This window comes from Microcaecilia unicolor, chromosome 1 (genome assembly GCF_901765095.1).
Source record: "Microcaecilia unicolor chromosome 1, aMicUni1.1, whole genome shotgun sequence".
NCBI lineage: Eukaryota > Metazoa > Chordata > Amphibia > Gymnophiona > Siphonopidae > Microcaecilia > Microcaecilia unicolor.
In genome coordinates, this window is record NC_044031.1 from 160,487,706 (window position 1) to 160,510,988 (window position 23,283).

Here is a 23,283-nt window from a genome sequence, read left to right on the forward strand (position 1 = left end):
TTATGCAGTTTTTCACAGTTAAGCATGGGTTCGTTAATTATGTGCAAAATTATGCATGTGTGTAATTGTGTAATTTCCTGGGGTGTAATTATTAATATTGCAAGTCTGTTTATTTTCATTGACTCCTTGTCTAAGCTCATTGTTTTCCATCGTATCCTGCATTCACAGGTCTTTTTTCAAGTCTTCTAAGAGAGCAAACTAATATAACTCACGATGGACCAAAATGGATTGTCCTCGATGGTGATATAGATCCTATGTGGATTGAGTCACTTAATACTGTAATGGATGACAACAAGGTGAGAAACCAAGAAGCACACCCTTCAATTGTATCTCTTTATCACTCTTTAAAACCCTTTTCCCAAGCTGTGGTATACACTAGCGCATACTTCCCACAGGACATGCTCAGGTATAAGGGTACACTAAGGCCACTTTTTACTGCAGCTTAGTAAAAGGACCCTTTTATTAGCCATAGTGTGACCTGGTTGGGGGAATTTCTCAAGGAACAGTTAGTGGGATGGGAACAGCTGAAGGATGTAGAATAGCAATGGACAAGACTGAAAGGAGTTATATTGAAGGCAACTAACCTTTATGTTAGAAAATTACATAAAAGTAAGAGGAAAAAAAGGCATCTCTGGTACTCGAATGTAGTAGCTGAAAAGATAAAGGTAAGGAGGTTAGCCTTCGCACGTTATAAGACGACTCAGAAAGATGAAGACAGGAGAGAATACCTGAATTATAAGCGAAGAGAAGCTGGAAAAGCTATCAGGAATGCAAAGCGTTAAATGGAGGAAAAGATAGCTAATACGGTAAAATTGGGGGATAAGACCTTTTTCAGATATGTGGCAAGAGGAAGTGCCATAATAGCATTGTGAGGCTCAAAGCTGAGGGAGAGAAATATGTGGAAGATAAGGATAAAGCTGAACTGCATAACAAATATTTTAGCTCTGTGTTCACGAATGAAAGACCGGAGGTAGGGCTGCAGAAAACAAACGCTAAAGGGGATGGATGTATGGTAGACCAAGACCCATTTACGAATGACTGTGTTCGTGAGGAGCTTGCCAAACTAAAAGTAGATTAAGCAATGAGGCCTGATGGGATACACCCGAGGGTGCTTAAGGAACTCGGAAAAGTTCTGTCGGCTCCGCTGATGCACCACTTCGATGCTTCCTTAGAAACTGGAGTGGTACCGGTGGACTGGAAAAGGGCGGATGTGGTTCCTTTGCACAAGAGTGACCTCGGTGGTGAGTAAGCTAATGGAAACGCTTCTAAAGAGGAGGATTGTGAGATTTCTTGAAGTAAATGGAATGTGGGACCCGAGGCAGCATGGCTTCACTAGTGGAAGGTCGTGTCAGACGAATCTGACTGTCTTCTTAGACTGGGTGACCAAACAGTTGGATGTGGGAGGGGCACTTGATGTGGTTTACTTGGATTTCAGCAAAGCCTTTTACACGGTTCCGCAAAGGCGACTGATAAATATATTGAGTGCCCTCGATATAGGAGCTAGAGTAACTGATTGGGTTGAAAATTGGTTGAATGGTAGTGGTAAATGTAGCTTGCTCTGAAGAAAAGGATGTCGTCAGTGGAATACCGCAGGGATCGGTCATACGACCGGCTCTTTTTAATGTCTTTGTGAACGATATTGCGGAATGGCTGTCTGGTAAGGTCTGTCTCTTCGCAGATGATACTAAACTCTGCAATAGAGTGGACACCCTTGAGGGTGTAAATGACATGAGGAAGGACCTAGCGAAGCTGGAGGAATGGACCGATATTTGGCAGCTAAGGTTTAATCCCAAAAAATGCAGGGTCATGCACTTGGGTCGCAAGAATCCAAGGGAACGGTACAGTATAGGGGGTGAAGTGCTTCAGTGTACGAAGGAAGAGCGGGACTTGTAGGTGATTGTGTCTGATGACCTTAAAGCTTCGAAACAGGTAGAAAAAGCGACGGTCAAAGCCAGAAGGATGCTAGTGTGCAAAAAGAGAGGCATGACCAGCAGGAAAAAGGAGGTGATAGTGCCTTTGTAGAAGTCTCTAGTGAGGCCCCATTTGGAGTACGGCGTGCAGTTCTGGAGACTGCACCTACGGAAAGATATAAACAGGATGGAGTCGGTCCAGAGGGCGGCTACGAAATTAGTAAGCGGTCTTGAACGCAAATATTATAGGGACAGGCTTATTAACCTCAACATGTATACGCTGGAAGAGAGGAGACATGATAGAAACATTTAAATATCGCAAGGGCATTTATGTACAGGAAGAGAGCCTTTTTCAAATGAAGGAGAGCTCTGAAATGAGGGGGCATATGACAAAGTTAAGAGGGAATAGGCTTAGGAGTAATCTAAGGAAGTACTATTTCACAGAAAGGGAGGTGAAGGCGTGGAATGGCCTCCCGGTGGAGGTTGTGGAGTCGAGGACTGTTCCAGAATTTTAAAAGGCATGGGATAAGCATGTGGGATCGCTTAGGAACAGGAAGAATTAGGGGTTACAGAGGATGGGCAGACTGGATGGGTCATATGGCCTTTTTCTGCCGTCATGTTTCTATGTATGTTTGGTTAGGAAACTTCATTTATTTCTTGTTTAAGGTTTATTTTTCTTATGAATTTATCAGTGTTTATAACAAGAAAATAATTAGGAGATAAATAATTCATCATTGTATCAGATTGTGAGAGAGTGTATAGGAAGTTGCCAGTCTCTCTTGATAACGCTCCCTTACAGGATCACCTTAAGAGGCTAGAGACTGGCCGTAGAAGGTCATTCCAAGGCTCATAATCAGGGGCAAATTGAAGGAAAGTGCCAGCATGGGGGATTTTATTTTTCATACCAGCCAATATGATATCAAATTACCCCAGGCTCCTACAATTACCCCAGGCTGTACTTAGTCCCACCCAGTCTACAACAATATAAATAATTTTCCTATCTCAGAATTGGATGAGATAGGCTGACTTCAACACCTCAGGATACAAAAAACACAATAAAGTAGCTCAGTTTATCACTGAAAAATAAACATTATAACATCACTGTATCAGAAATACACTTGCACTAGGAATCTGACAGAACTGCAGAACAGGAAGAACTAGAATGTTTTCCTCTTACAACTCACCATAAAATGTATATAAATTTTGGAGTCACCTCAGGAGCAGCAATATAAACATCCTTCACTGCCAGGTACATTTTGAAATATAAAGTCCTTTAAAAAAAAACCACTCTGCAGTAGCGTGTGGTGATATTTATAGCAGAGGATTCAGTAGATGTGTTAAACCAGGAGTGAAAAAACAGCAAGGCAGGTGGTCCGCCAAATCCAATATGGAAGATATAACAACAAGGCAGACCTTGTAAGAAAAACCACAGTTTTTATTACTAGATTAAAAGCTCCCAGAAATTTAACATAAAATGCCCGACATGGCCATGTTTAACCAGTATTAAATGACTGTGTCAGGGGCAGTGGGTCACTGTAAATGAAAACAAAATCCTATAAGAGCATAATTATAAATAAATAAATAAACTATAAAAACACAAGAGGAACCTAGGGCCCTGTTTACTAAGGTGTGTTAGCATTTTTAAAAATCTTACAATTCAAGCAGGAAATAGCAATGGGCAAAAACATCCTCCTACTCCAATTTGACCTGTCGAGTGCATTGGACATGGTTGACCACCACACACTGTACTTACCTGGATCAAGGGATTTCTAACCTCAAGTACATACCAAGTTATATCAAACTCAGATATATCCTCACCTTGGAAAGCGGAATGCGGGGTACCACAGGGTTCACCACGCTCACCTATATTATTCAACCTAATGATGACCCCACTTGCTAGATCACTTGCCAAACAAGGCCTTAACCCATAACTATATGTGGATGACATCACAGTCTACATACCCTTCAAACAGAATCCTTCAGAAATAACCAAGGAAATAATAAACAGCATGACCATCATGGAATCTTGGGCATTGGCATTCAAATTAAAACTCAGTAGAGAAAAAACTCAATGTCTCATTCTCTCTTCCCAATACAACACTGAATGCCCCACTACCATCAATGCCTTGGGAGTTCATCTCTCCCAATCTCAGACAACCTGAAAATCCTAGGCATAACAATAGACCGCAACCTGACACTCGAAATCTAAGCTAATATCACAGCAAAGAAAATGTTCTACACAATGTAGAAATTCAAACTCATAAAACCTTACTTCCCTAGGGACATATTCTGCAACATGATCCAAACAATGGTGCTAGCCCACACAGATTATTGCAATGGAATCTACGAAAGTTGCAAAGACCGAATCATAAATTACAGACAGCACAAAACACAGCAGCCAGACTCATCTATGGAAAAACACAGTTCGAAGGCGTGAAACCCCTCCTAAAAAGTCTACACTGGCTACCAGTTAATGTGCGCATAGCATTCAAGATATGCACGATCATACACAGAATTATCCACGGCCTTGCACCGGACTACATGACTGCACTAATTGACCTACCAATAAGAAACACAATGGAATCAGCAAGATCATACCTAACCCTCTGCTACCTCAGATGCAAGGGCCTGAAATACAAATTGTCATACATAGTAACATAGTAGATGACGGCAGAAAAAGACCTGCATGGTCCATCCAGTCTGCCCAACAAGATAAATTCATATGTGTATACCTTACCTTGATTTCTACCTGTCTTTTCAGGGCACAGACCGTATAAGTCTGCCCAGCAGGATTCCCCGCCTCCCAACCACCAGTCCCACCTCCCATCACCGGCTCTGGCACAGACCGTATAAGTCTGCCCTCCACTATCCTCGCCTCCAAACCACCAACCCCTCTTCCCCCCACCTGCTCCGCCACCCAATTTCAGCTAAGCTTCTGAGGATCCATTCCTTCTGCACAGGATTCCTTTATGTATATCCCACGCCTATAGGCTTCTCCTATATAGTTTTTATGTATATCCCACTTCCAGCTTCTCCTTTATAGGCACCCAACTCTGGAACTCACTGCCAAAAGACCTGAAACTCTAAAAAAAAACTACCTAAACCTCATTAAAACCTAAAAACACACTCAAAAAAACTACCTAAACCTCATTAAAACCTAAAAACACACCTTTTCAGGAAGTTCCTTCCATCTGCATCTCCCAAATCTCAAAAAAACATCGAAACATATCTGAAATAACCTCAGAAATGGACAACAACGATGCAAACCTTAATCTCGCAAATACAAACTGTAAACACACTGTACACTAGTACTGATCACTTGTATTAAGTGCTATACTTCAACTAAACTGAAATCCGTAACACTCTCTCTCGTAATATGTAAGCCACATTGAACCTACCAATGGGTGGGAAAATGTGGGATACAAATACAATAAGTAAATAAACAGTGCAGGCGCCTATAGGGTTACCGCGCATACATAGCTAATGCACGTAAAACAATGCACAAAGGTAAAACAATAAAACAACCAGAGAGATCTGTACATTTGTATGGTTGGAAGATCTGTACATTTGTATGGTGGAAGTACTTAAGTTATTTACTCTGCTTTGAATGTCATCAATAAAAAAGTTGAAACATAAAAAAACAACCAGAGAGGCTTACCCAGCTGATATAAAATTCCAAAAATAGCCTGGCTGGTGTAACTGTTAAAACATAGCAAGCTCTAAAAAAGGAACAAAAACACCACAGATGATAAAAACAGCCTAACTGGGCCAAAAAAGAAAATTAATTAATTAAAAGTGCACAATACACTTACAGATTCTGAGATCAGTCTCTCATAAAAATGTGATTGTAGTGAACATAGGAGCCAACTTTTCAAAATTATTGGGGGTGCTAAGCCCAATGGAAACGACCCCTCCCTGGACACATACAAGGAATTTTCTCAATATTGGGGTGCTCAAGCACCCACAGCACCCACAGAGTCGGCTCCAATGGTAGTGAAAGCAAACTTACTGTATCAGCCAAGCTTATATGTATGCTGAGGTCATGCATACATAATTAGTACAAAAATACAAACTTAAAGAACAGTTCAAAATAATCAATACTTGGTTAAAATCTAGTAAAAACATATGCCTGAAATGCAGAACCACTAAAAAAAGTTTTCCCTATATGCTGTATTTTATAGTATTTTGATGTTTTCAGGGCTTCAAGCCCTGCAGCGACTCAGAGACCTTATGCTTATTTTTGCTCATAATTGATTCCTCAACCATAGCGCAGGCTTAATGCACATACCACTGGTGCTCCCTAGTCCCAGCTCCCAGCAACAGCTCTGACACCGTGTCCTATGAGAGCATGCTCAAATGTCCAATAGGGCAATCCAAATTGAAAAGGCCTGTTGCCATCAAAGATACTTTGGGTGTCCATCTATTGGCAACATCACCTGTATGTGTTATTTTTTTTTCTTTTCCTTTTTCTATTGATGGCAGCTTGTAACTAGGGAATCCCATCTGCGGGGATGTATTATCCTGCTTGTTCTTAGAGAAAACTAATGGGCCAGTATTCAAGATACTTCTATCCAGGCAAATTGTGCTGGTTGGGACTGTGTGGATAGTTTTGCGGAATATCTTAAAGGTTGTGTCAGTGCTACCTGGATAGTGCCTGGGAGTTTGTAGGCTGAGAGAGGGCAGAGTATACAAATATAAACTCTATTTTTGAAAGCATCAGTGCTTTCTTTGGAGGTTCTTGTCCTCCTGGTCATTAATCCAATTTTCTCAGTTGATCCAATTTAATTCATTACATTTGTGTAATGGTTACAGTACTCAAGATTGTTTTATTACTTTTAGAATATAACACCAGTTGCATCGACATATTTATTAGATGTTAAGAATAGAGTAGTATGTCATTGAATTAATTTTGGAAGTTTGATATTTGGCAGCTCAGTGCATCATGTAGATTTTTTACAATAGTATAATCAGACCCATTGACAGGTTTAGTGGCATAACCTACAGTATTAGATGGGGGAAGCAATCATGTCTCCAAAATCAGTGCAGGCTGGTCCAATGGGAGGTGGAGTCTCCATCTGATCTGCTGTGCCATATAATGATACAGCCGCACATAAAGAGGTGTGATCCCTCACTGCCATTGTAGGCAGCAGTAGTGACATCACTGTAGTTTCTTAGGCAGTGGCCCATCTCTCCTGCCTCTTTCTATGACCCTGGTTTTATTAGAGGTGTGGTAGCTCAGCTTAATCATAATTTCAGTGCGCTTCCCCATGCTGTCCATATGCTTCAGCTCTGTCCCGGAGGGATCAAATTCCCAACATCTTTACCCTGTTGTATTGGTTTGGAGATTATTTTAATTAAATTCATCCCTAACTTAGAAGCTTGAAAATGTATAGAATTCTATTTTTGCCTTGAGAACAGTACAACTGAGAAGCTTATTAGATTGTGATGATGCTTGTGTTGTTTTGATGGCCTATACTTTACCAATGGCATTCACATGGGCAGAGTGCACAAATAACATATATAAATTATAGTATTTTATAATGCATTCTGACTAACATCTAGGCTATCAAACCTGGCCTGGGGGAGCACCAGCTAGTTAGGCTTTCCAGGTATCTGCAATGAACATGCATGAGATCAAGTTCACTTCAGTGGAAGAGGTGGATGCAAAATTATCTTGTGCAATTCATTGTAAAACATCCTGAAAACCTGACTGGATGGGGCAACCCCAGGACAAGTTTAAGAACCACTTCAAGACTGAGTTCATGAATGTGTTTTGCGCAGTGTGACTTTGTCCATAGATAAACCATGCCATATTTTGTTGTAGTATAAAACCTAACAAAATAAATAGAACTCTGTGTGGGAATTCATATAGCATGTATTTTTCAAGAAGTTGAAATCCAGGTGAACTGGTTTATCTTTTATGTTTCTGTATTGTTGTCATCTAGGTCCTGACTCTTGCCAGCAATGAACGTATTGCTCTTACTTCATCAATGCGTCTGCTGTTTGAAATACACCATTTGAAAACAGCTACTCCTGCTACTGTTTCCAGAGCAGGCATTCTTTATATGAATCCCCAAGATTTAGGTTGGAATCCGTAAGTAACATAATTTGTTCAAAGATGTTTAGAATTGAGATAGAGCAGTACTGAGAGGATTCAAAGTATAAAACAAAGTCCAGAATATAGCAAAAAAGCACCAAGAGCCTTCATAAATGGGACACAGTTCCTTTAATATTCAAAATCAATATTCAGTATAGACCCGACATGGGCTGTGTTTCGGTGCATAGTGCCAGCATCAGGGGTCACGTAAATCTATTATTAAATGAGTGTAGTGACCAAACCGCGTCTTCGATATGCTCAATTGAAAAGGGTCACTCCACGTATCAGGAACAGGGAGTCCCTTCTTTCCAACTCTCTCCTAAGACTCAGTACAGAACTCAGCTTCCCATACCACAACCACAGCTGATACGTGGAGTGACCTTTTTCAATTGAGCATATCAAGTTCTTTTTATCTCACTAAGAAGAGGTTTCGTCACTACACTCATTTAATAATAGATCATACGTGACCCCTGATGCAGGCACTGTGCGCCGAAACACTGCCCATGTCGGGTCTATACTGGAGTATTGATTTTGAATATTAAAGGATCTGTTTCTGAAGGCTCTTGGTGCCTTTTTTGCTGTATTCTAGAATTGAGATAACTCAATTGTACTGTGGAGAACTTGGATTTAGTTCCCAAGTCAGGTCTTCTCCTCTCCAGGCTAGCTGGGAATTGGGGGTGCTGCTGAAGCAGCATTCATAGCTCCTTAGGATAGGAAAGGAGAGAGTCTGTAACTTTTTAGTGGTGACTCCCAGTGACCAGACATCTGGTCCATGTTAGCTAAGTTCTGAAAAATCATAATTTGTGGCCTCCATTTGAGGACTGTCACTCTAAGGCAGGGGTTCTTAACCTGTTTGGATCCAGCACCCCTTTATCTGATCAATGAAACCCTCGCACCCCATCCTAAATCTTGTGTCCACTAACTACATATCTTGCTAACTGTTAGCCACTAAAAGTGCAACTGCTAATATGTTGCTAAAATAGTTCTAAAATAATTGTTCTAATAACTGCGTTCACTCTGTCTAGAAAGTTTCAGTAAATTACCTCAGATTTCAAGACCCTTCTTTACACTTTATTGACCTCTTCGGCACAAATGGTTAAGAACCTCTGCACTAAAGACTTGACTGAGTTCAGAGAGAGCAGGAAACTCATCGCTATATTATGCACGATCCCCCTCGTTCTATAACAGGTCGCCTAAACTTCGGTACCAATTTGCATTCTGAATACTACTACTACTACTTATCATTTCTATAGCGCTACAAGGCATACGCAGTGCTGTACACCATACACAAAAAAGACAGTCTCTGCTCAAAGAGCTTACAATCTAGATAAGACAGGCAGACAGACAGAACAATTAAGGGTAATGCTAGTTGGGTGCTTAATGGTATTCTATAACATTAATGCACACGCTTCTTAGTGTGTACACAGGGGGAGGCACATGGGTGAGGCATGGGCGTGTCCAACAATTACACATGTATCTTGTAGAATACTGTGAGTTACATGCTTAAGTATTGCATTTAGGCATGTGCATTTACGCCTGATATTGATATGGTGTAATTGATCATGCCTAAATGTTGGAGCATGAATGCCTACTAAATCAAGTATTCTATATCAGAATCTGGATGCTGTCTAGATGCCATTATTGAGTTCATGCTCAGCACACTGCATCTTGATGCCTGATTTTAGTGTAATTTATAGAATCGCCCTCTATTTGTTTAATGTTTAAGCTATTATGTATGCATAAAACTACCATATATACTGGAATATAAACCTATCTATATATTTTAAGTCTCCAATCAAATATGAACCAAGATAAGTTTTCTTAACTTGAATATAAACCACCCCCCCCCACCCACCTCCAATGACTGGCATTTCAATCTCCATACAACCCCCTCCCCTGCAGTTGCTGGAATTTCTTCCTGTACACTCACACCCCTCCCCCCTGCAGTTACTGCCACTTCTTCCTCCACAAACTTTCCTCCCCCATGGTTAGAGGCATTTTTCCTCCACTCCCTCCCCCCCACACCTCAACTGCAGTTACCGTCATTTCTTCCTCCAAGCACACCCTTCCCCAGCAGTTAGAGGCATTTTTTCACCCTCCACAATTACCTTTTAATTTCCAGTTCTTACCTTCCTCAGCTGTTTAGCGACCGGTAAGCCTGCGTTGGGCTTACCTCCATTTTGTAAAAGGGGCCCTAAGAGAGACATTTTAGAAAGGACGTGCAAATCGGAATTGAGATGTCCAGGTCCGGATGTCTCAGGTTCCACTAGTATTTTAGAATAGTATCTGCTGACATAGAGCTTGTTTTGAAATGCATTGAGGAATGGGCATTTATGCATCAGTTACATGCAGTAAGTGCATCCATTCCAGAAATAGAAACTGTTTAAATATCAATGGGCACAACATGTTAATATAAACCTGTATGAGCTGGTGTTTGAGAACATGAATGTTTAGTCACAGAGCCCACTATACTTGACCACTATGATTTGTAGGAGGGACCTACCTCCAAGAAATGCCTCAAAATCATCCCGCAAATTTCTTGACCTGCACTTCCCCAACTGCAAAGGACTAAAATACAAGATGATGCATGATACCACCTTCTCCTACATGAGCACAAAGTTATGGAATGCACTACTTAGAGACCTGAAGACAATCAACGAAACAACTATCTTTCGCAAATCCCTCAAGATGTATTTCTTCAACAAAGCTTACAGTGAAAACCCAGAACTGTACTAATCCACCTCTGAAAACCCATCATCTAAGAAAACCCATCGTTTAATATTCCTACTAAATTCCTTCCTTCTTCTCTCTACTTCTTCCCCTAATTAATCTCTGCACAACAATAATTGTACCTGACATCCAGGATTAACTGTGTATAACAAAACTATGTAAGCCACTTTGAGCCTGCAAATAGGTGGGATAAGGTGGGATACAAATGCAATAAATAAAATAAACACTGGCAGATTAAGGAGGTGACTTCTCCAATCCCTCCAGTAGTGCTACATGACACAAGCATAATAAACATGTATGAGGGAAGAGTGTGCATTGAAATGCACAGTGGAAGAACAGTAAAACAAGTATCCCAGTGCAAAGATAAATTAAGAAGTGGTCTATAAGAAAATTTTCCAATTATTTTATACAATATTATGGTTGCCATGTTAGTTCATGTGAATGCAGAGAAAAGAAACAATGGTGATACCTTTTAATTGGACTAATTAAAATACATCTTTCAATAGTTTATGGGAGCAAACACTCTATTAATCAGGTTAGAGCAGAATAAGCAGAAGGTGGCAATACTAGAAGCTATAAGTGATTCATAGAAAGCATTCCAATGATAGTCTGAAGGATGAAAGTTTGAGGCTGGAGGCTAATGGGTTAAGAAGGTGACAGGCAGTTTAATTGTATGATTTATAATACATTAGAAAGCCTAGATCTTTCTTATCCAGATTCAGTATATTCAATCATTTTAACTTCAAATCTCTTATGCACCTGGATTGTTTTAAAAAGTGTCTTCTGACTATCTTGATCATAAGGTCATTGATGCTGTGGTTTGATCCTGAAAATTCTCCCCCACAGAAATGTCACTTTGATCTGCTTTGTGATACCTGATCTTGTGTCTGTGTGAATTGATTCTTGACTTAATCATCTGGCCTGTCTCACCAGTGTAACGAACCAAAATGTAAGAAATGAGGGAAGGCTGGACAACCACAGGTATAACAGATACAATTTATTGCATAAAAACAAATGTCAAGATTCATAAAAATTACCTGCCTCAGGAGTCTACAAGTAAAAACAGAAATACAAATAACTATCACAAATGTAAAATATAAAAAAAACTTCTTGATTACTGTTTTAGAACACACGTTCATTTTTTCTTTCAGTAAGGTAATATTTATTATCTTCAGTTCACTAACCACTGATTATTTCCAATTTTAATTTCAAAATTTAATGTCACCACGTTTTATGATACTTTGATCATATATGTATTATTAATGTCTACAACATATATACAGGGCTTTTTTTGAGGGGTACTGAGTACTGGCACCTTTTCCATTGTCTGCTAAAATAGACCCATAGACCCCAAGTTTTAATGAAAGTGCTCAGGCTCTACACACCAATTCTGCCTTGTCATAGATTCTGTGACTGGTTGCAGGGGGCCTGGCTATTGTGGGGTGGGTCCCTCAGTGATCATCCCACCCTTTGAAGGTGGCCTAGCATTTGCGTACCGGCACCTTTTTTACTAGGAAAAATGCACTGCATATATATATTTTTTTATATGTGAATCATGTACGTTGTATCATTACCTTTATTCATAATTTTTTATATATATTTTTTACAGTTATTTGTGTTTCTCTTCTTGCTTGTAGACTCCTGAGGCAGGCACTTTTTATGAGTCTTGACATTTGTTTTTACACAATAAATGTTATCTGTTGTACCTGTGGTTTGTCCAGCCTTCCCTCATTTTCCACTTTTTGGCTCGTTGCAATTTTTCGTGAAAATTATTTGTGTTTGGTTACTGTTGGTTACTGTCTCACCAGTGTAGCACCCTTTGTCTGCATTGAATAATATATACTATATTAAAAGAGGAGCATGAGAAGGATCCCCTTATATTTTATTTATTTTTGTAGTTATGTGGCTGGTTGGATAGATACAAGGCATCATCAAACCGAAAAGGCCAATTTGACTATTCTTTTTGACAAGTATGTGCCTCCATGCTTAGAATATCTAAGAACAAGCTGCATTAAAACAATCACTCCAATTCCTGAGAACAGCATGGTTCAGGTAGGCACAATTATATTGGAGAAACAGCAGTTCATTTTACAGAATATATGGATTTCACAGAGTTTCAATTTTTTTTATCTGAAGTAAACAAGTCTTTGTACTATATTAAATTATCTGAATGTATCTAAGTACTGTGTATGGTGATGTTTTCACCAAAACGTATACTTGCAATGTGAGTTACAATTGATTAAAAGCTTGCTTCTAAATATTCTTGAGGCAATCTGATTAAAAATGTTAGCATATATTCTGATTAGTTATTGAATAATTACAGAATCTAAGTAGTAGCACTCAAGTTGTCTCTGACTAATCTGCAGCCTTTCAAACTCGCAGAAAGGAAGAGCTGAGCTCTGGTCTTCTAGATTGCAGCTGCTAACATTAAAATACAGTCCTTTAACGTTTATAACATGTGGTTTTGGAAAATGGTTTCAAGCTGGAAAATGATTTCAAGTTGTTTTTAAACTGCAAAACTCTATTTTCAACCAACACCAGATCACATAAAACTGGTTGCTGCTTTGCAGTTAACTCTCAACTGACCTGCTGCCAATCCATTAAACCAACCACTTTTATACTTTCCAATTCACATTCAGGGTCCCGTTTACTAAGCAGCATTATAGGCGCGTTAACATTTTTAACATGTTAACCGTGTATGCACGTTAACCATGTATGTGCCTACAATATTCCTAAAGGCGCCTACATGGTTAGCGCGCATGCTAAGTTTAGGCACGCTAAAAACACTAACGCACCTTAGTAAATAGGGCCCTTAATTTTTGAAATGGCCAGAATGAACACAATTTTGCATTTTTTAACAGTTAAAATCCAGCAAGAAACTGTTATTTTTACTTTGTTTTCATGAGTTCACATCTGTGAATAAGGAGGAATCGAGAATATATGCATAAATACATGACGAGTGTAGTGAACCATCACAATGCTGTAGTCTTGTCATGACATTTATACATTCAACATGTGACGCCTAGGGACCTCATCATGAGTGATAAAGAGGAACTAATTGTAGAGATGTATACAGACAGACATTAATAAATCTTTCTGTTAGAAACTTGAATTTGTGCGGTGTCTGTACCCCATATCTTCCTTAGTTATTTTTGTTTGCTTCATAATTCTTTCCTTTTTTAGACTCTCTGCTGTCTACTTGACTGTCTGCTGATTCCAGAGAACATAGCCCCTGACTCCTCAAGAGAAATTTATGAGCTATATTTTGTTTTTGTGTGCATATGGGCCTTTGGTGGAGCACTCTTTCAAGATCAGGTTTGTTTGGGGAAACAGTTTAAGTAAGAAACATTTTATCTTTAAAATACTGCTCCTGCATATCATAAGCATGTAAATAGAATAATCATGACCTTGTGGGTGTTACCGTGTTCTTTACTCAGCCTATTGTATCAAGAACTATATTTAGCTTGATCTCTTAATGTTCAGAATTTAGCTTCTGTCTGAAGCAGTAGCTAAATGTTAGCATGCTGAGCCAAAGGAGTAGAAGCAGTGATTGGACCCTCGGTATTATCCCAGATACAGTCATATCAGCTCCCCTCCCTGTAGCCCCAGATCAAAGCTTTTCTTCTTTACCCCCAGGGCCAGCATAACCATTAGGCAAACTAAGCAATTGCCTAGTGCGCCATCATGTGAGAGTAGCAGAAAGCAGCTGCGATCAAAGTGAAATAGTTCCTGACAGCCAGACAACTCAGAGAACCATCAACTTTGCTTTTAACTGTTCTTAATATTTAAAAGTGTGATTCCAAGTTATGTATTTTTATAGGACTAATCTAGGAGGGGTGAGATTTGGAGTAATCATGATTGCTGAGTTTTATTGCTACAATCTTGTTGGTAAGGTGTGAGGTGGAGGGGTGGTAGGATCCTGAAACAGTAATTGAGGGGCACAAGGCTAAAGATTTGTCTATGGTTCGTGGAGGGGCATAATCGAACGCGAACGCCCATCTCCATGGGCGTCTATCTCTGAGAACGGGTATGTGAAGGGGCGGGACAAACCGTATTTAAAAAAAAAATGGGCGTCCATCTTTTTTCCGTTAATACGGTTTGTGCCAGCCAAATGCATCGGATTTATGCGGATTTGAGCTGGGCGGTTTCGTTTTTCAGCGATAATGGAAACCGAAGGCGCCCAGCTCAAAAACGAACAAATCCAAGGCATTGGGTCGTGGGAGGGTCCAGGATTCGTAGTGCACTGGTCCCCCTCACATGCCACGACACCAAACGGGCACCCTAGATGGCACTTATAACAATTAAAAACAAAAGTTAACTACCTTTGAAGTCCATAGCTCCCTTCCCTTGGGTGCTGAGCCTCCCCAAAACCCACTGCCCACAACTCTACACCATTACCATAACACTTATGGCTGAAGGGGGGCACCTAGATGTGGGTACAGTGGGTTTTGGGGGCGGTTTGGAGTGCTCCCATTTACCACCACAAGTGTGACAAGTGGGGGGGAAGATGGGCCTGGGTCCACCTGCCTGAAGTGCACTGCACCCACTAACAACTGCTCCAGGGACCTGCATACTGCTGAGATGGAGCTGGGTATGACATTTGAGGCTGGCATACAGGCTGGAAAAAAAAGTTTTTAAAGTTGTTTTTTTTGGGTGGGAGGGGTTTAGAGACCACTGGGGAAGTCAGGGGTGGTCATCCCCGATTCCCTCCAGTGGTCATCTGGTCATTTAGGGCACTTTTTTGGGACTTGTTCGTGAAAAAAAAGGGTCCAAAAAAAGTGACCCAAATTCGCGCTAAAAACACCTTTCTTTTTTTGATTATCGGCCGAGGACGCCCAACTCTCCTCGGCCGATAAGCATGCCCAAGTCCCGCCTTCACCACGCCTCCGACATGCCCCCGTCAACTTTGGCCGTTTCCACGACAGATTGCAGTTGAAGACACCCAATCTCCCGATTTGCGTCAAAATATGGGCGTCTTTCTCTTTAGAAAATAAGCAGGTTAGTGTCCTTCCACTGGCCCTGCTTATCCCACCTGAGTGCTCCTTGATGTATAGTTCTGTCTATCTTCTGCTGACTCAACAGCACTGTTGAGTGGTAGAGCAGAGACCACTTCACTCACCAATGCATACATTGTGCAATGCATAGGTCAGAGTATGAACTGGCACTCGGTGCTCCTATGATTGTTATCCATTTGTTAAACGGTCGTAAGAAAATAGTGGGGTTGTGCATTTGTTTGAAAAGACGTGGCAAATGTCAACTACATTCCTCATGTCTTGTGTCATTTCAAATCCAAAACAACAAGAAAAAATCCAAAAGTTTGGACTTTTTTCCCTTGTCGTCAATAGTCTGACCTGTTGCTCAATAATGAACACTTACTTAAATAGTGCGCGCTATTAAAAATAATGTCCCTGAAATGAAGCAAAATGGGAGGGGGGGGGGGGGGGGGAAGAAACAAAAAATCTCTTAAAGGGTTGGAAAAGCTATACATTAAAATTTTGGGCCTAAACCCCCTAGAAATTAGGTGCAATAAACTAATGTATCATTTTAAATCTGTAATTTCTTAGAAGATCCGTATCTAGTATGCATTTGTTTACATTTTTTCTATTTTTCCCTTTAGCTTATGGACTATCGAGCTGAATTTAGTTGTTGGTGGATAAAGGAGATGAAGGCAGTAAAGTTCCCATCACAAGGCACTGTATTTGACTATTATCTCGATCATGAAACCAGGAAATTCTTGCCCTGGACTGATAAAGTTCCTAAATTTGAAATGAACTCAGATACTTCTTTAAATGTACGGTAAACAAATGTAACAACACTTGCACTCTGATTTATATTCTGCTTCTGCTTTTCATCACCCCTGCAGCCATTCTCTACCATTCCCAGTTGTGCTGCTTTCTGAAATCCTTTGCCTATGACACCATAACAACCCTTTTGTTCAGATGAAACCTTATAGAACTGATATTGCAATCCTCATTTATTTATTTATGGTTTCTTTATAGTTCATTTGTATCCCACATTTTCCCACTTATGCAGGCACAATGTGGCTTACAGAAAATTAGGAAAATTTATAATGTAAGAAAATATTGCAAAGAGGACAAAGAATAGACAGAGGGAGCAGTAGCTAACAATGGGAAACTAAGCAGGCTGGGGATCGTGAAGGGTAAATCAATCAGCAGAGTAACTAGGGGAGTAAGTTTTAACAAAGAAGTAAGTCTTTTAACTGGTTCAAGGGGTAGATATTCACATGTTAAAGAATAATGTGTGATCATTTGCTACTTGGAAATCAGTCTAGAAAGTGAAGTCCAAAGCTTCTAAAAATTCTTTATTCTCCAACAATTTTCCAAAATGCATACAATCTTGACCCATCAGAAGCATGTAAAGTCTTGACCCACCTTCTCCTGTTTCTCTTTGAGTATTGTGGGAGTTTGCTGTTATAATTACTTCTTAACATGCATTAAATGGCAAATCCTGCATTATTTTACCCTAACATATATAGATTTACTACAATGTGTGCTACATAATGAAATATAAATGCATACAAATCACCTCATTATTATGCAAATAGAATAACATGACTTGTGTTTAAATTTGTAATATTCAATAATTAAGTAAGTATGTCTTCCTCTCGTATATTGTATTATCAAATTGTCAAATATTGCAATTTTATATATTACTGGAGGAAAAGACTTCAGATGCTCGGCTTTCACAACCTGAATTTTTCAAGATGGATGCCGGGAGAGCTTCCTCATTATTTGAATAAACCTCCGGTTTGGATCTTTAACTATCAGTGCTTTTTTCCTTTAAAATGACTTTGAAGGAAGAAAGCACTGATCTCACAAAAAGGGCATTATTTTGATTTATTCTGATTGGTTTGGCTCCTGAAGAAGCTAATTGTGAAACGGAGGCTCTCTCTGTTGAGCGAACCAAGCTGTGAAAGCCATATTTGAGATAGCTGCCCTTGTATAAGTTTAAGTAAAAATTCAAGTAAAAAATCGTAATCTAACAAGAATCAAAATAGAATATAGTTAAAGATCCATACCGGAGGTTTTTTCCAACTAATGAGGAAGCTCGCCCGGCGTCCATCTTGAAAAATTCAGTTTGTGAAAGTCGAGCATGTGAAGTCTTTTCCTCCGGTAATATATAAAATTGCAAAATTTGACAATTTGATAATACAATATATGAGTTTAAATTTGTATGCAATATTGTACCTGGAAAAACAATGCTAGCTTTGCGCTATTGTTTTTTTTTTTCTCTGTTGGAGCATCAAACAGCTAATGCGTGGCTTGGTGCTTACGAGCAACTATTTAAAGGGATCAATTCATAACAGAAATTACCTCCAACCCATGATCCTCCCCACTTTGATACCGGCCACCCCAAGTACTTACTTTGCTATCCCTGGTGTTTTCTAGTAGGGAGAGGTACAAGAACAATCCCTAGTCATTCCTGCCTGAGGGTGGGACTGGGAGATATGGTTAATACAAAATTTGTTTTGTGTGCCATGATAACTGAATGAACTCAAATGGGCCAGAAAGTTAGAGGTTCAGATGGCACCTGTGGTGTAGCCATGGGAAAGGGTGTCTGGGTCCCCCTGTTTTGGTCCAGCCCCTTCCCTCCAATAGTGACAGCATCTGCTGTTAAGGCTAGCGAGGGTCCTCAAACCCTGCCATCTGAAGCTTCTTCGACTAAAGACTAGTAATCTGTGGCTTTTTCTTTGGACTGCCCCACCCACATATGGGGGGGGGGGGGCGGCGGCGCAGTGGCAGCCCGTGGAAAGCACTGTCAACTGCCAGCCCACAGGTAGAAGACTGGTTTTGCTTGAGGGACTTAGAGATTCCATCCAGTTCAGGTATTTGAGGGTTATGGGTAGGATGACACAGAGAATAGGGCAGGGTAAGACAGCAGAGTTGGGTGCTCCCCCCTCCCAAATTCAAGATCTGGCTACACAAACTACATGTTAAAAGAATCACCAGGCTTCTCTGTCTACATAGTTGCTAGGCGCCCTGTATAAGAGGCTTGGGGAAGGTAAGCCTCACCAGCCCCAATTGCAACCTTTCCTGCCCACTGGAAAACTGCCTTCCCATATTGCATTGCCCTCTATCCTGCCAACTCCTTACAGCATCTTTTGTTTCTCTTCCTTCTGTTTTCACCTCTGCTGGGTCCGTGCTAATTAACACAGAGTGAAGGAAGGGAGCCAAAAAGGTACTGCATTGTGGTGGTGGGTTAAGAGAGATAGAGAGGTGGGAAATGCTAGCTTATGGTTGAGGAAGAGAGGGGAGAAGAGAAATAGGGCAAGACTGAATGGGAGGGGGGAGAGAGAGTAAAACAAAGGCAGTGCTAGCTGTGGTGAGACAGAGATGGGGCAATACTGGATGGCAGGGGGTAGACAGAGACAGACGCAAAGCTTGATGGAATGAAGACAGAGACAACAGAAAGAGAAAATACTACATGGAAGGGAGTCATAGCTAGAGAGGGACAATTCTGGATGGGGAAAACTAGAAAGAGATTGGAACAGTGCTGCGTACCAAGGAGAGATAGATAGACAGGCAATAGTTGATTGTGGGAGAAGGGCGGGGAAGAAAGTGCACATCCAGGATGGTGGGGAGGGAAAGAGAGATGGAGGCAATACTGCATGGGAAGAGAGAAAGAAAGATAGGGGCAATACTGCATGGGAAGAGAGAGAGACAGGCAGCAGTGCTGAATTGTGCAGGGGAGATAGAGAGAGGGAGCAATGCTGGATGGTGGGGCAAGGGGGAAGGACAGAGAGGAGATTCTGGATGATAGAGGTGCAAGTGAGTGAGAGAAACGAGAGAAGATGCTGGATGACAAAGGGAGGAAGACAAGAGAGGAGATGCTGGATATGAGGGAGAGGTAGACCTGGAGGTGCTGGATAACAGGGAGAGAGAGAGAGAGACAGGAGAGATGCAGGATGATGGTGGAGAGAGTTAGAGAAGATACTGGATGGCAGGTGGTAGTGAGACGGAGAGAGAAAATACTGCATGGCAGGGGGAGAGAGAGAGGAAAGAGTTGATGAAAAACTGGGGAATAAGCGGAAGGAGAAAGAGGAAGGGTCAGAGTGAGGGAAAGAGATGGAAAGCAATAAATAGACGCATACAGAGGGCGATAAAGACTGGATAATATGAATGAAATCTGAATGGACAGACAAAAAAAATTGAATAAAGTTGAAAGAAACAGATCAGTGTTGGAGTTTGATGTAGTGGAGGAAGTGAGAAGATGAAGGAAGAAGACAGAAGGAGAATGGACAGGAGACCCTCGGAAAGTGGGAAGAGAAAAAAGCAGTAACCAGAGACTGGAACCAACACAAAAAAATTAAACGTCCAGACAGAAAAGGTAGAAAAAAGAGTTTTAATTTTAATTTAGGATGAAGTAATGTGGTAGCCATGTTAGTCCACTTTAAGGGTTAATAAATATAAAGAAAAAGAAAACAAAAACAGAAAATAAGGTGATACCTTTTTAAACTAGGTTTTGGGGGCCAAAACCACCACCTTCAGGTCAGAAAGGAGATTTTGACCTTCAAAGCTAGTCAAAAGTGTAATAAGTTAGTTTAATAAAGTTATCACCTTATTTTGTGATTTCATTTTATTTGTTAATTTCAATGTAACAATTGGAATATATCAGGGCCTGTTTTACAAAGTTTTGCTACTGATTCTCGGTGCGGCAAATGAGAGAAAGCTCATTCAATTCCTATGGGCTTCCTCTCATTTGCCTTGCAGGAATCGCTAGTGTGGCTTTGTAAAAGAAGCCCTCAGTTTTTAAAATTTACATCTGCTATATTTATATTTTGCACAGTACAGAGGAATATGTGCCACTGTTTCTATTTCTCTCATGTTGCTCTGTATGCAGAGTCTAGGTGGTTCAATTTAATTTTTGTCTACATATTTCTATTTTTAGTTTGTGGTTATTTATTTTATACTTGATGAGGATCTACCTGTGTTCATGTGTGAAAAAGAATGGGTTTTCTGATAGCATTGAATGTGCAAGATTGATCTGTTCTAACCCAGTTTGTTTAGTTTTCCCAATAGGCGCATTGATGTTGTAGTACCCACTGCAGTGTTGGCAGTGCTGCCTTCTCTGAAGAAGGCCATTATTGTGTGGCCACTTGTAGTTAATACTGTTATGATATGGTAGAATTGCTTTATAGGTCCTGAGTGATTTTGTAGGGTTTTGTAGTACTGCACACAGTAGGCATGGTACTGGATTTGGATTTAGCTCATGCCTCTTTCAGTTGTAGCTGAATGTGTATTATATTAAGGTACAATAGTAATTTTCCTATCTCTCAAGGGCTTACAGTCTGTTTGTACCTAAGACAATGGAAGGTTAAGTAACTTATCCAAGATCTCAAGGAGCAATAATGGGATTGAACCCTGGCTTCCCTGGCTCTCACACTACTGCTCTATGTATTAGGTACAGCTAATTCATATTAAACATTCTAAACATGTTTGATAACTCAACAATAAACAAAAGGCCAGCATATCTGAATCCCAGTGGCCATTTAGCAACCTACCAAACAGAAAATCCCTCCTGATAGGTAAATCATTTTATAGTTCCCATTAACTACAAGATTTCTCTTACAGTGTTGCTGAACATATTTGTTCACATGACCAACAACAGATGTTGGACTTGAGAGCTAGGGCTGACTGGGTGTTAAATACTTCCATATATTTCTAGAATAGTGCAAATATTCTATTTAATATGTTGCATTATGTTGGTGCATTATTTTGATTTTTTTTTGGAGGGGGGACACATAATTCCTGGAGTGTATTCAGTGTACATATTACCATCAGTAACAGAGGTACTGGGGAGCAGTGGCGTACCAAGGGCGGGGCGGTGGGGGTGGTCCGCCCCGGGTGTCAGCAGGTGGGGGGTACTCTGCTGGTGCTGCAGTCCCTACCTGCCTACCACCAGCTCCGTTGACAGACGACCCTCTTCTCCTGCCACCCAGCCGGCACCCAGCCTTAAAAAAAAATCTGTAAAGCATCTGCTCTGCTGTAAAAAAAGCAAATTGCTTCATCGCATCGGCCCTTCCCTCACTGTGTCCCGCCCTCTGATGTAACTTCCTATTTCCGCGAGGGCGGGACACAGTGAGGGAAGGGACGACGCAATGAGGCGATTTGCTTCTTTTACAGCAGAGCAGACACAAGGCGCTTCACGGATTTGTTTTTAAGGCTGGGTGCCGGCCGGGTGGCAGGAGAAGAGGGTCGTCTGTCGACGGAGCTGGTAGACAGGTGGGGACTGGGTCGGGGAGGGAGGAGGCTCAGATGGGTACTGGGTCGGGGGGGGGGCTCAGATGGGAGATGGGGACTGGGTCTGGGGGGGCTCAGATGGGAGAAGGGGACTGGGACTGGGTCTGGGGGGGCTCAGATGGGAGAAGGGGACTGGGTCCGGGGGGGGGGGGGGGCTCAGATGGGTGATGGGTACTGGGTTCCCATGAATGGGATGCAAACATACCAGGCTATAATCTATTTAGAAAGGATAGAGAGGGTCGTAAAGGTGGAGGAGTAGCTCTATAGGTGAGAAATTATATCACAGCGACCAAAATAACAGGGACCTGGGGAAAGGAAGAAGCGATATGGATCACCTTAAAAAGAGATGATAGAACCTCTGTCTACATGGGTGTTGTCTACAGACCTTCAACACAATTGGAAGAATTAGATAAAGACCTGATCGCAGATATTCAAAAGTTGGTAAACAAGAGAGTGGTGCTGTTGCTGGGAGATTTCAATCTGCCGGATGTAGATTGGAAGGTTCCATCTGCGGAATCGGAAAGAAGTAGAGAGATTGTGGATGCTTTCTGAAGTGCTCTGCTCAGACAAATGGTGACGGAACCCAAGAGGGAGGGAGCGACGCTGGATCTGGTGCTCACAAATGGGGATAGCGTGTCAAATGTCCGAATGGGTGCCCACCAAACGGTTTGGTTTGATATGACAGCTGGAGTGGAGGGAGGCCACTCAAAACTCAAAGTCCTAGATTTCAAGCATGCTGACTTTAGTAAAATGGGGGAATACCTAATGAAGGAGCTGATGGGCTGGGAGGACGTACAAGAAGTGGAAGGACAGTGGTCCAGGCTGAAAGAAGCTATAAATATGGCCACAAACTTTTATGTAAGGAAAGTAAATAAAAGCAAGAGAAAAAGGAAACCGATATGGTTCTCCAAGCAATTGGCTGAGAAAATAAAGGCTAAAGAGTTGGCGTTCCAGAAATACAGAAAAACTCAAGAAGAGGAACACAGGGAGGAATACCGGATGAAACTGAAAGAAGCCAAGAGAGAGATACGTCTGGCGAAAGCGCGTGCGGAAGAACAAATGGGTAGAAATGTTAAGGAGGGGTGACAAAATTTTCTTCAGGTACATTAGTGAAAGGAGATTGACTAAAAAGGGAATTGTGAGACTAAAAGATACTGCGAACTGCTATGTAGATAATGATGAAGAAAAAGCAAATTTGCTAAATAGATACTTTTGTTCTGTTTTCACAGAAGAAAATCCTGGAGAAGGACCGCGATTGACTGGCAAAAGTACAAATGAGAATGGA

General features: G+C 41.0%; 1 protein-coding gene across 1 annotated transcript in view; it reads left to right on the forward strand.

Annotated features, from left to right (window-relative positions):
- The window catches only part of DNAH11 (dynein axonemal heavy chain 11), a 708,797-nt gene that overhangs the window by 306,770 nt on the left and 378,744 nt on the right, over window positions 1-23,283 (forward strand). Inside the window, exons 39-43 of the mRNA XM_030201723.1 lie at window positions 169-296; window positions 7,856-8,004; window positions 12,636-12,789; window positions 13,921-14,052; window positions 16,355-16,528. Of these exons, the coding sequence (XP_030057583.1) occupies window positions 169-296; window positions 7,856-8,004; window positions 12,636-12,789; window positions 13,921-14,052; window positions 16,355-16,528 (737 nt within the window). The remainder of the gene's footprint in view (window positions 1-168; window positions 297-7,855; window positions 8,005-12,635; window positions 12,790-13,920; window positions 14,053-16,354; window positions 16,529-23,283) is intronic.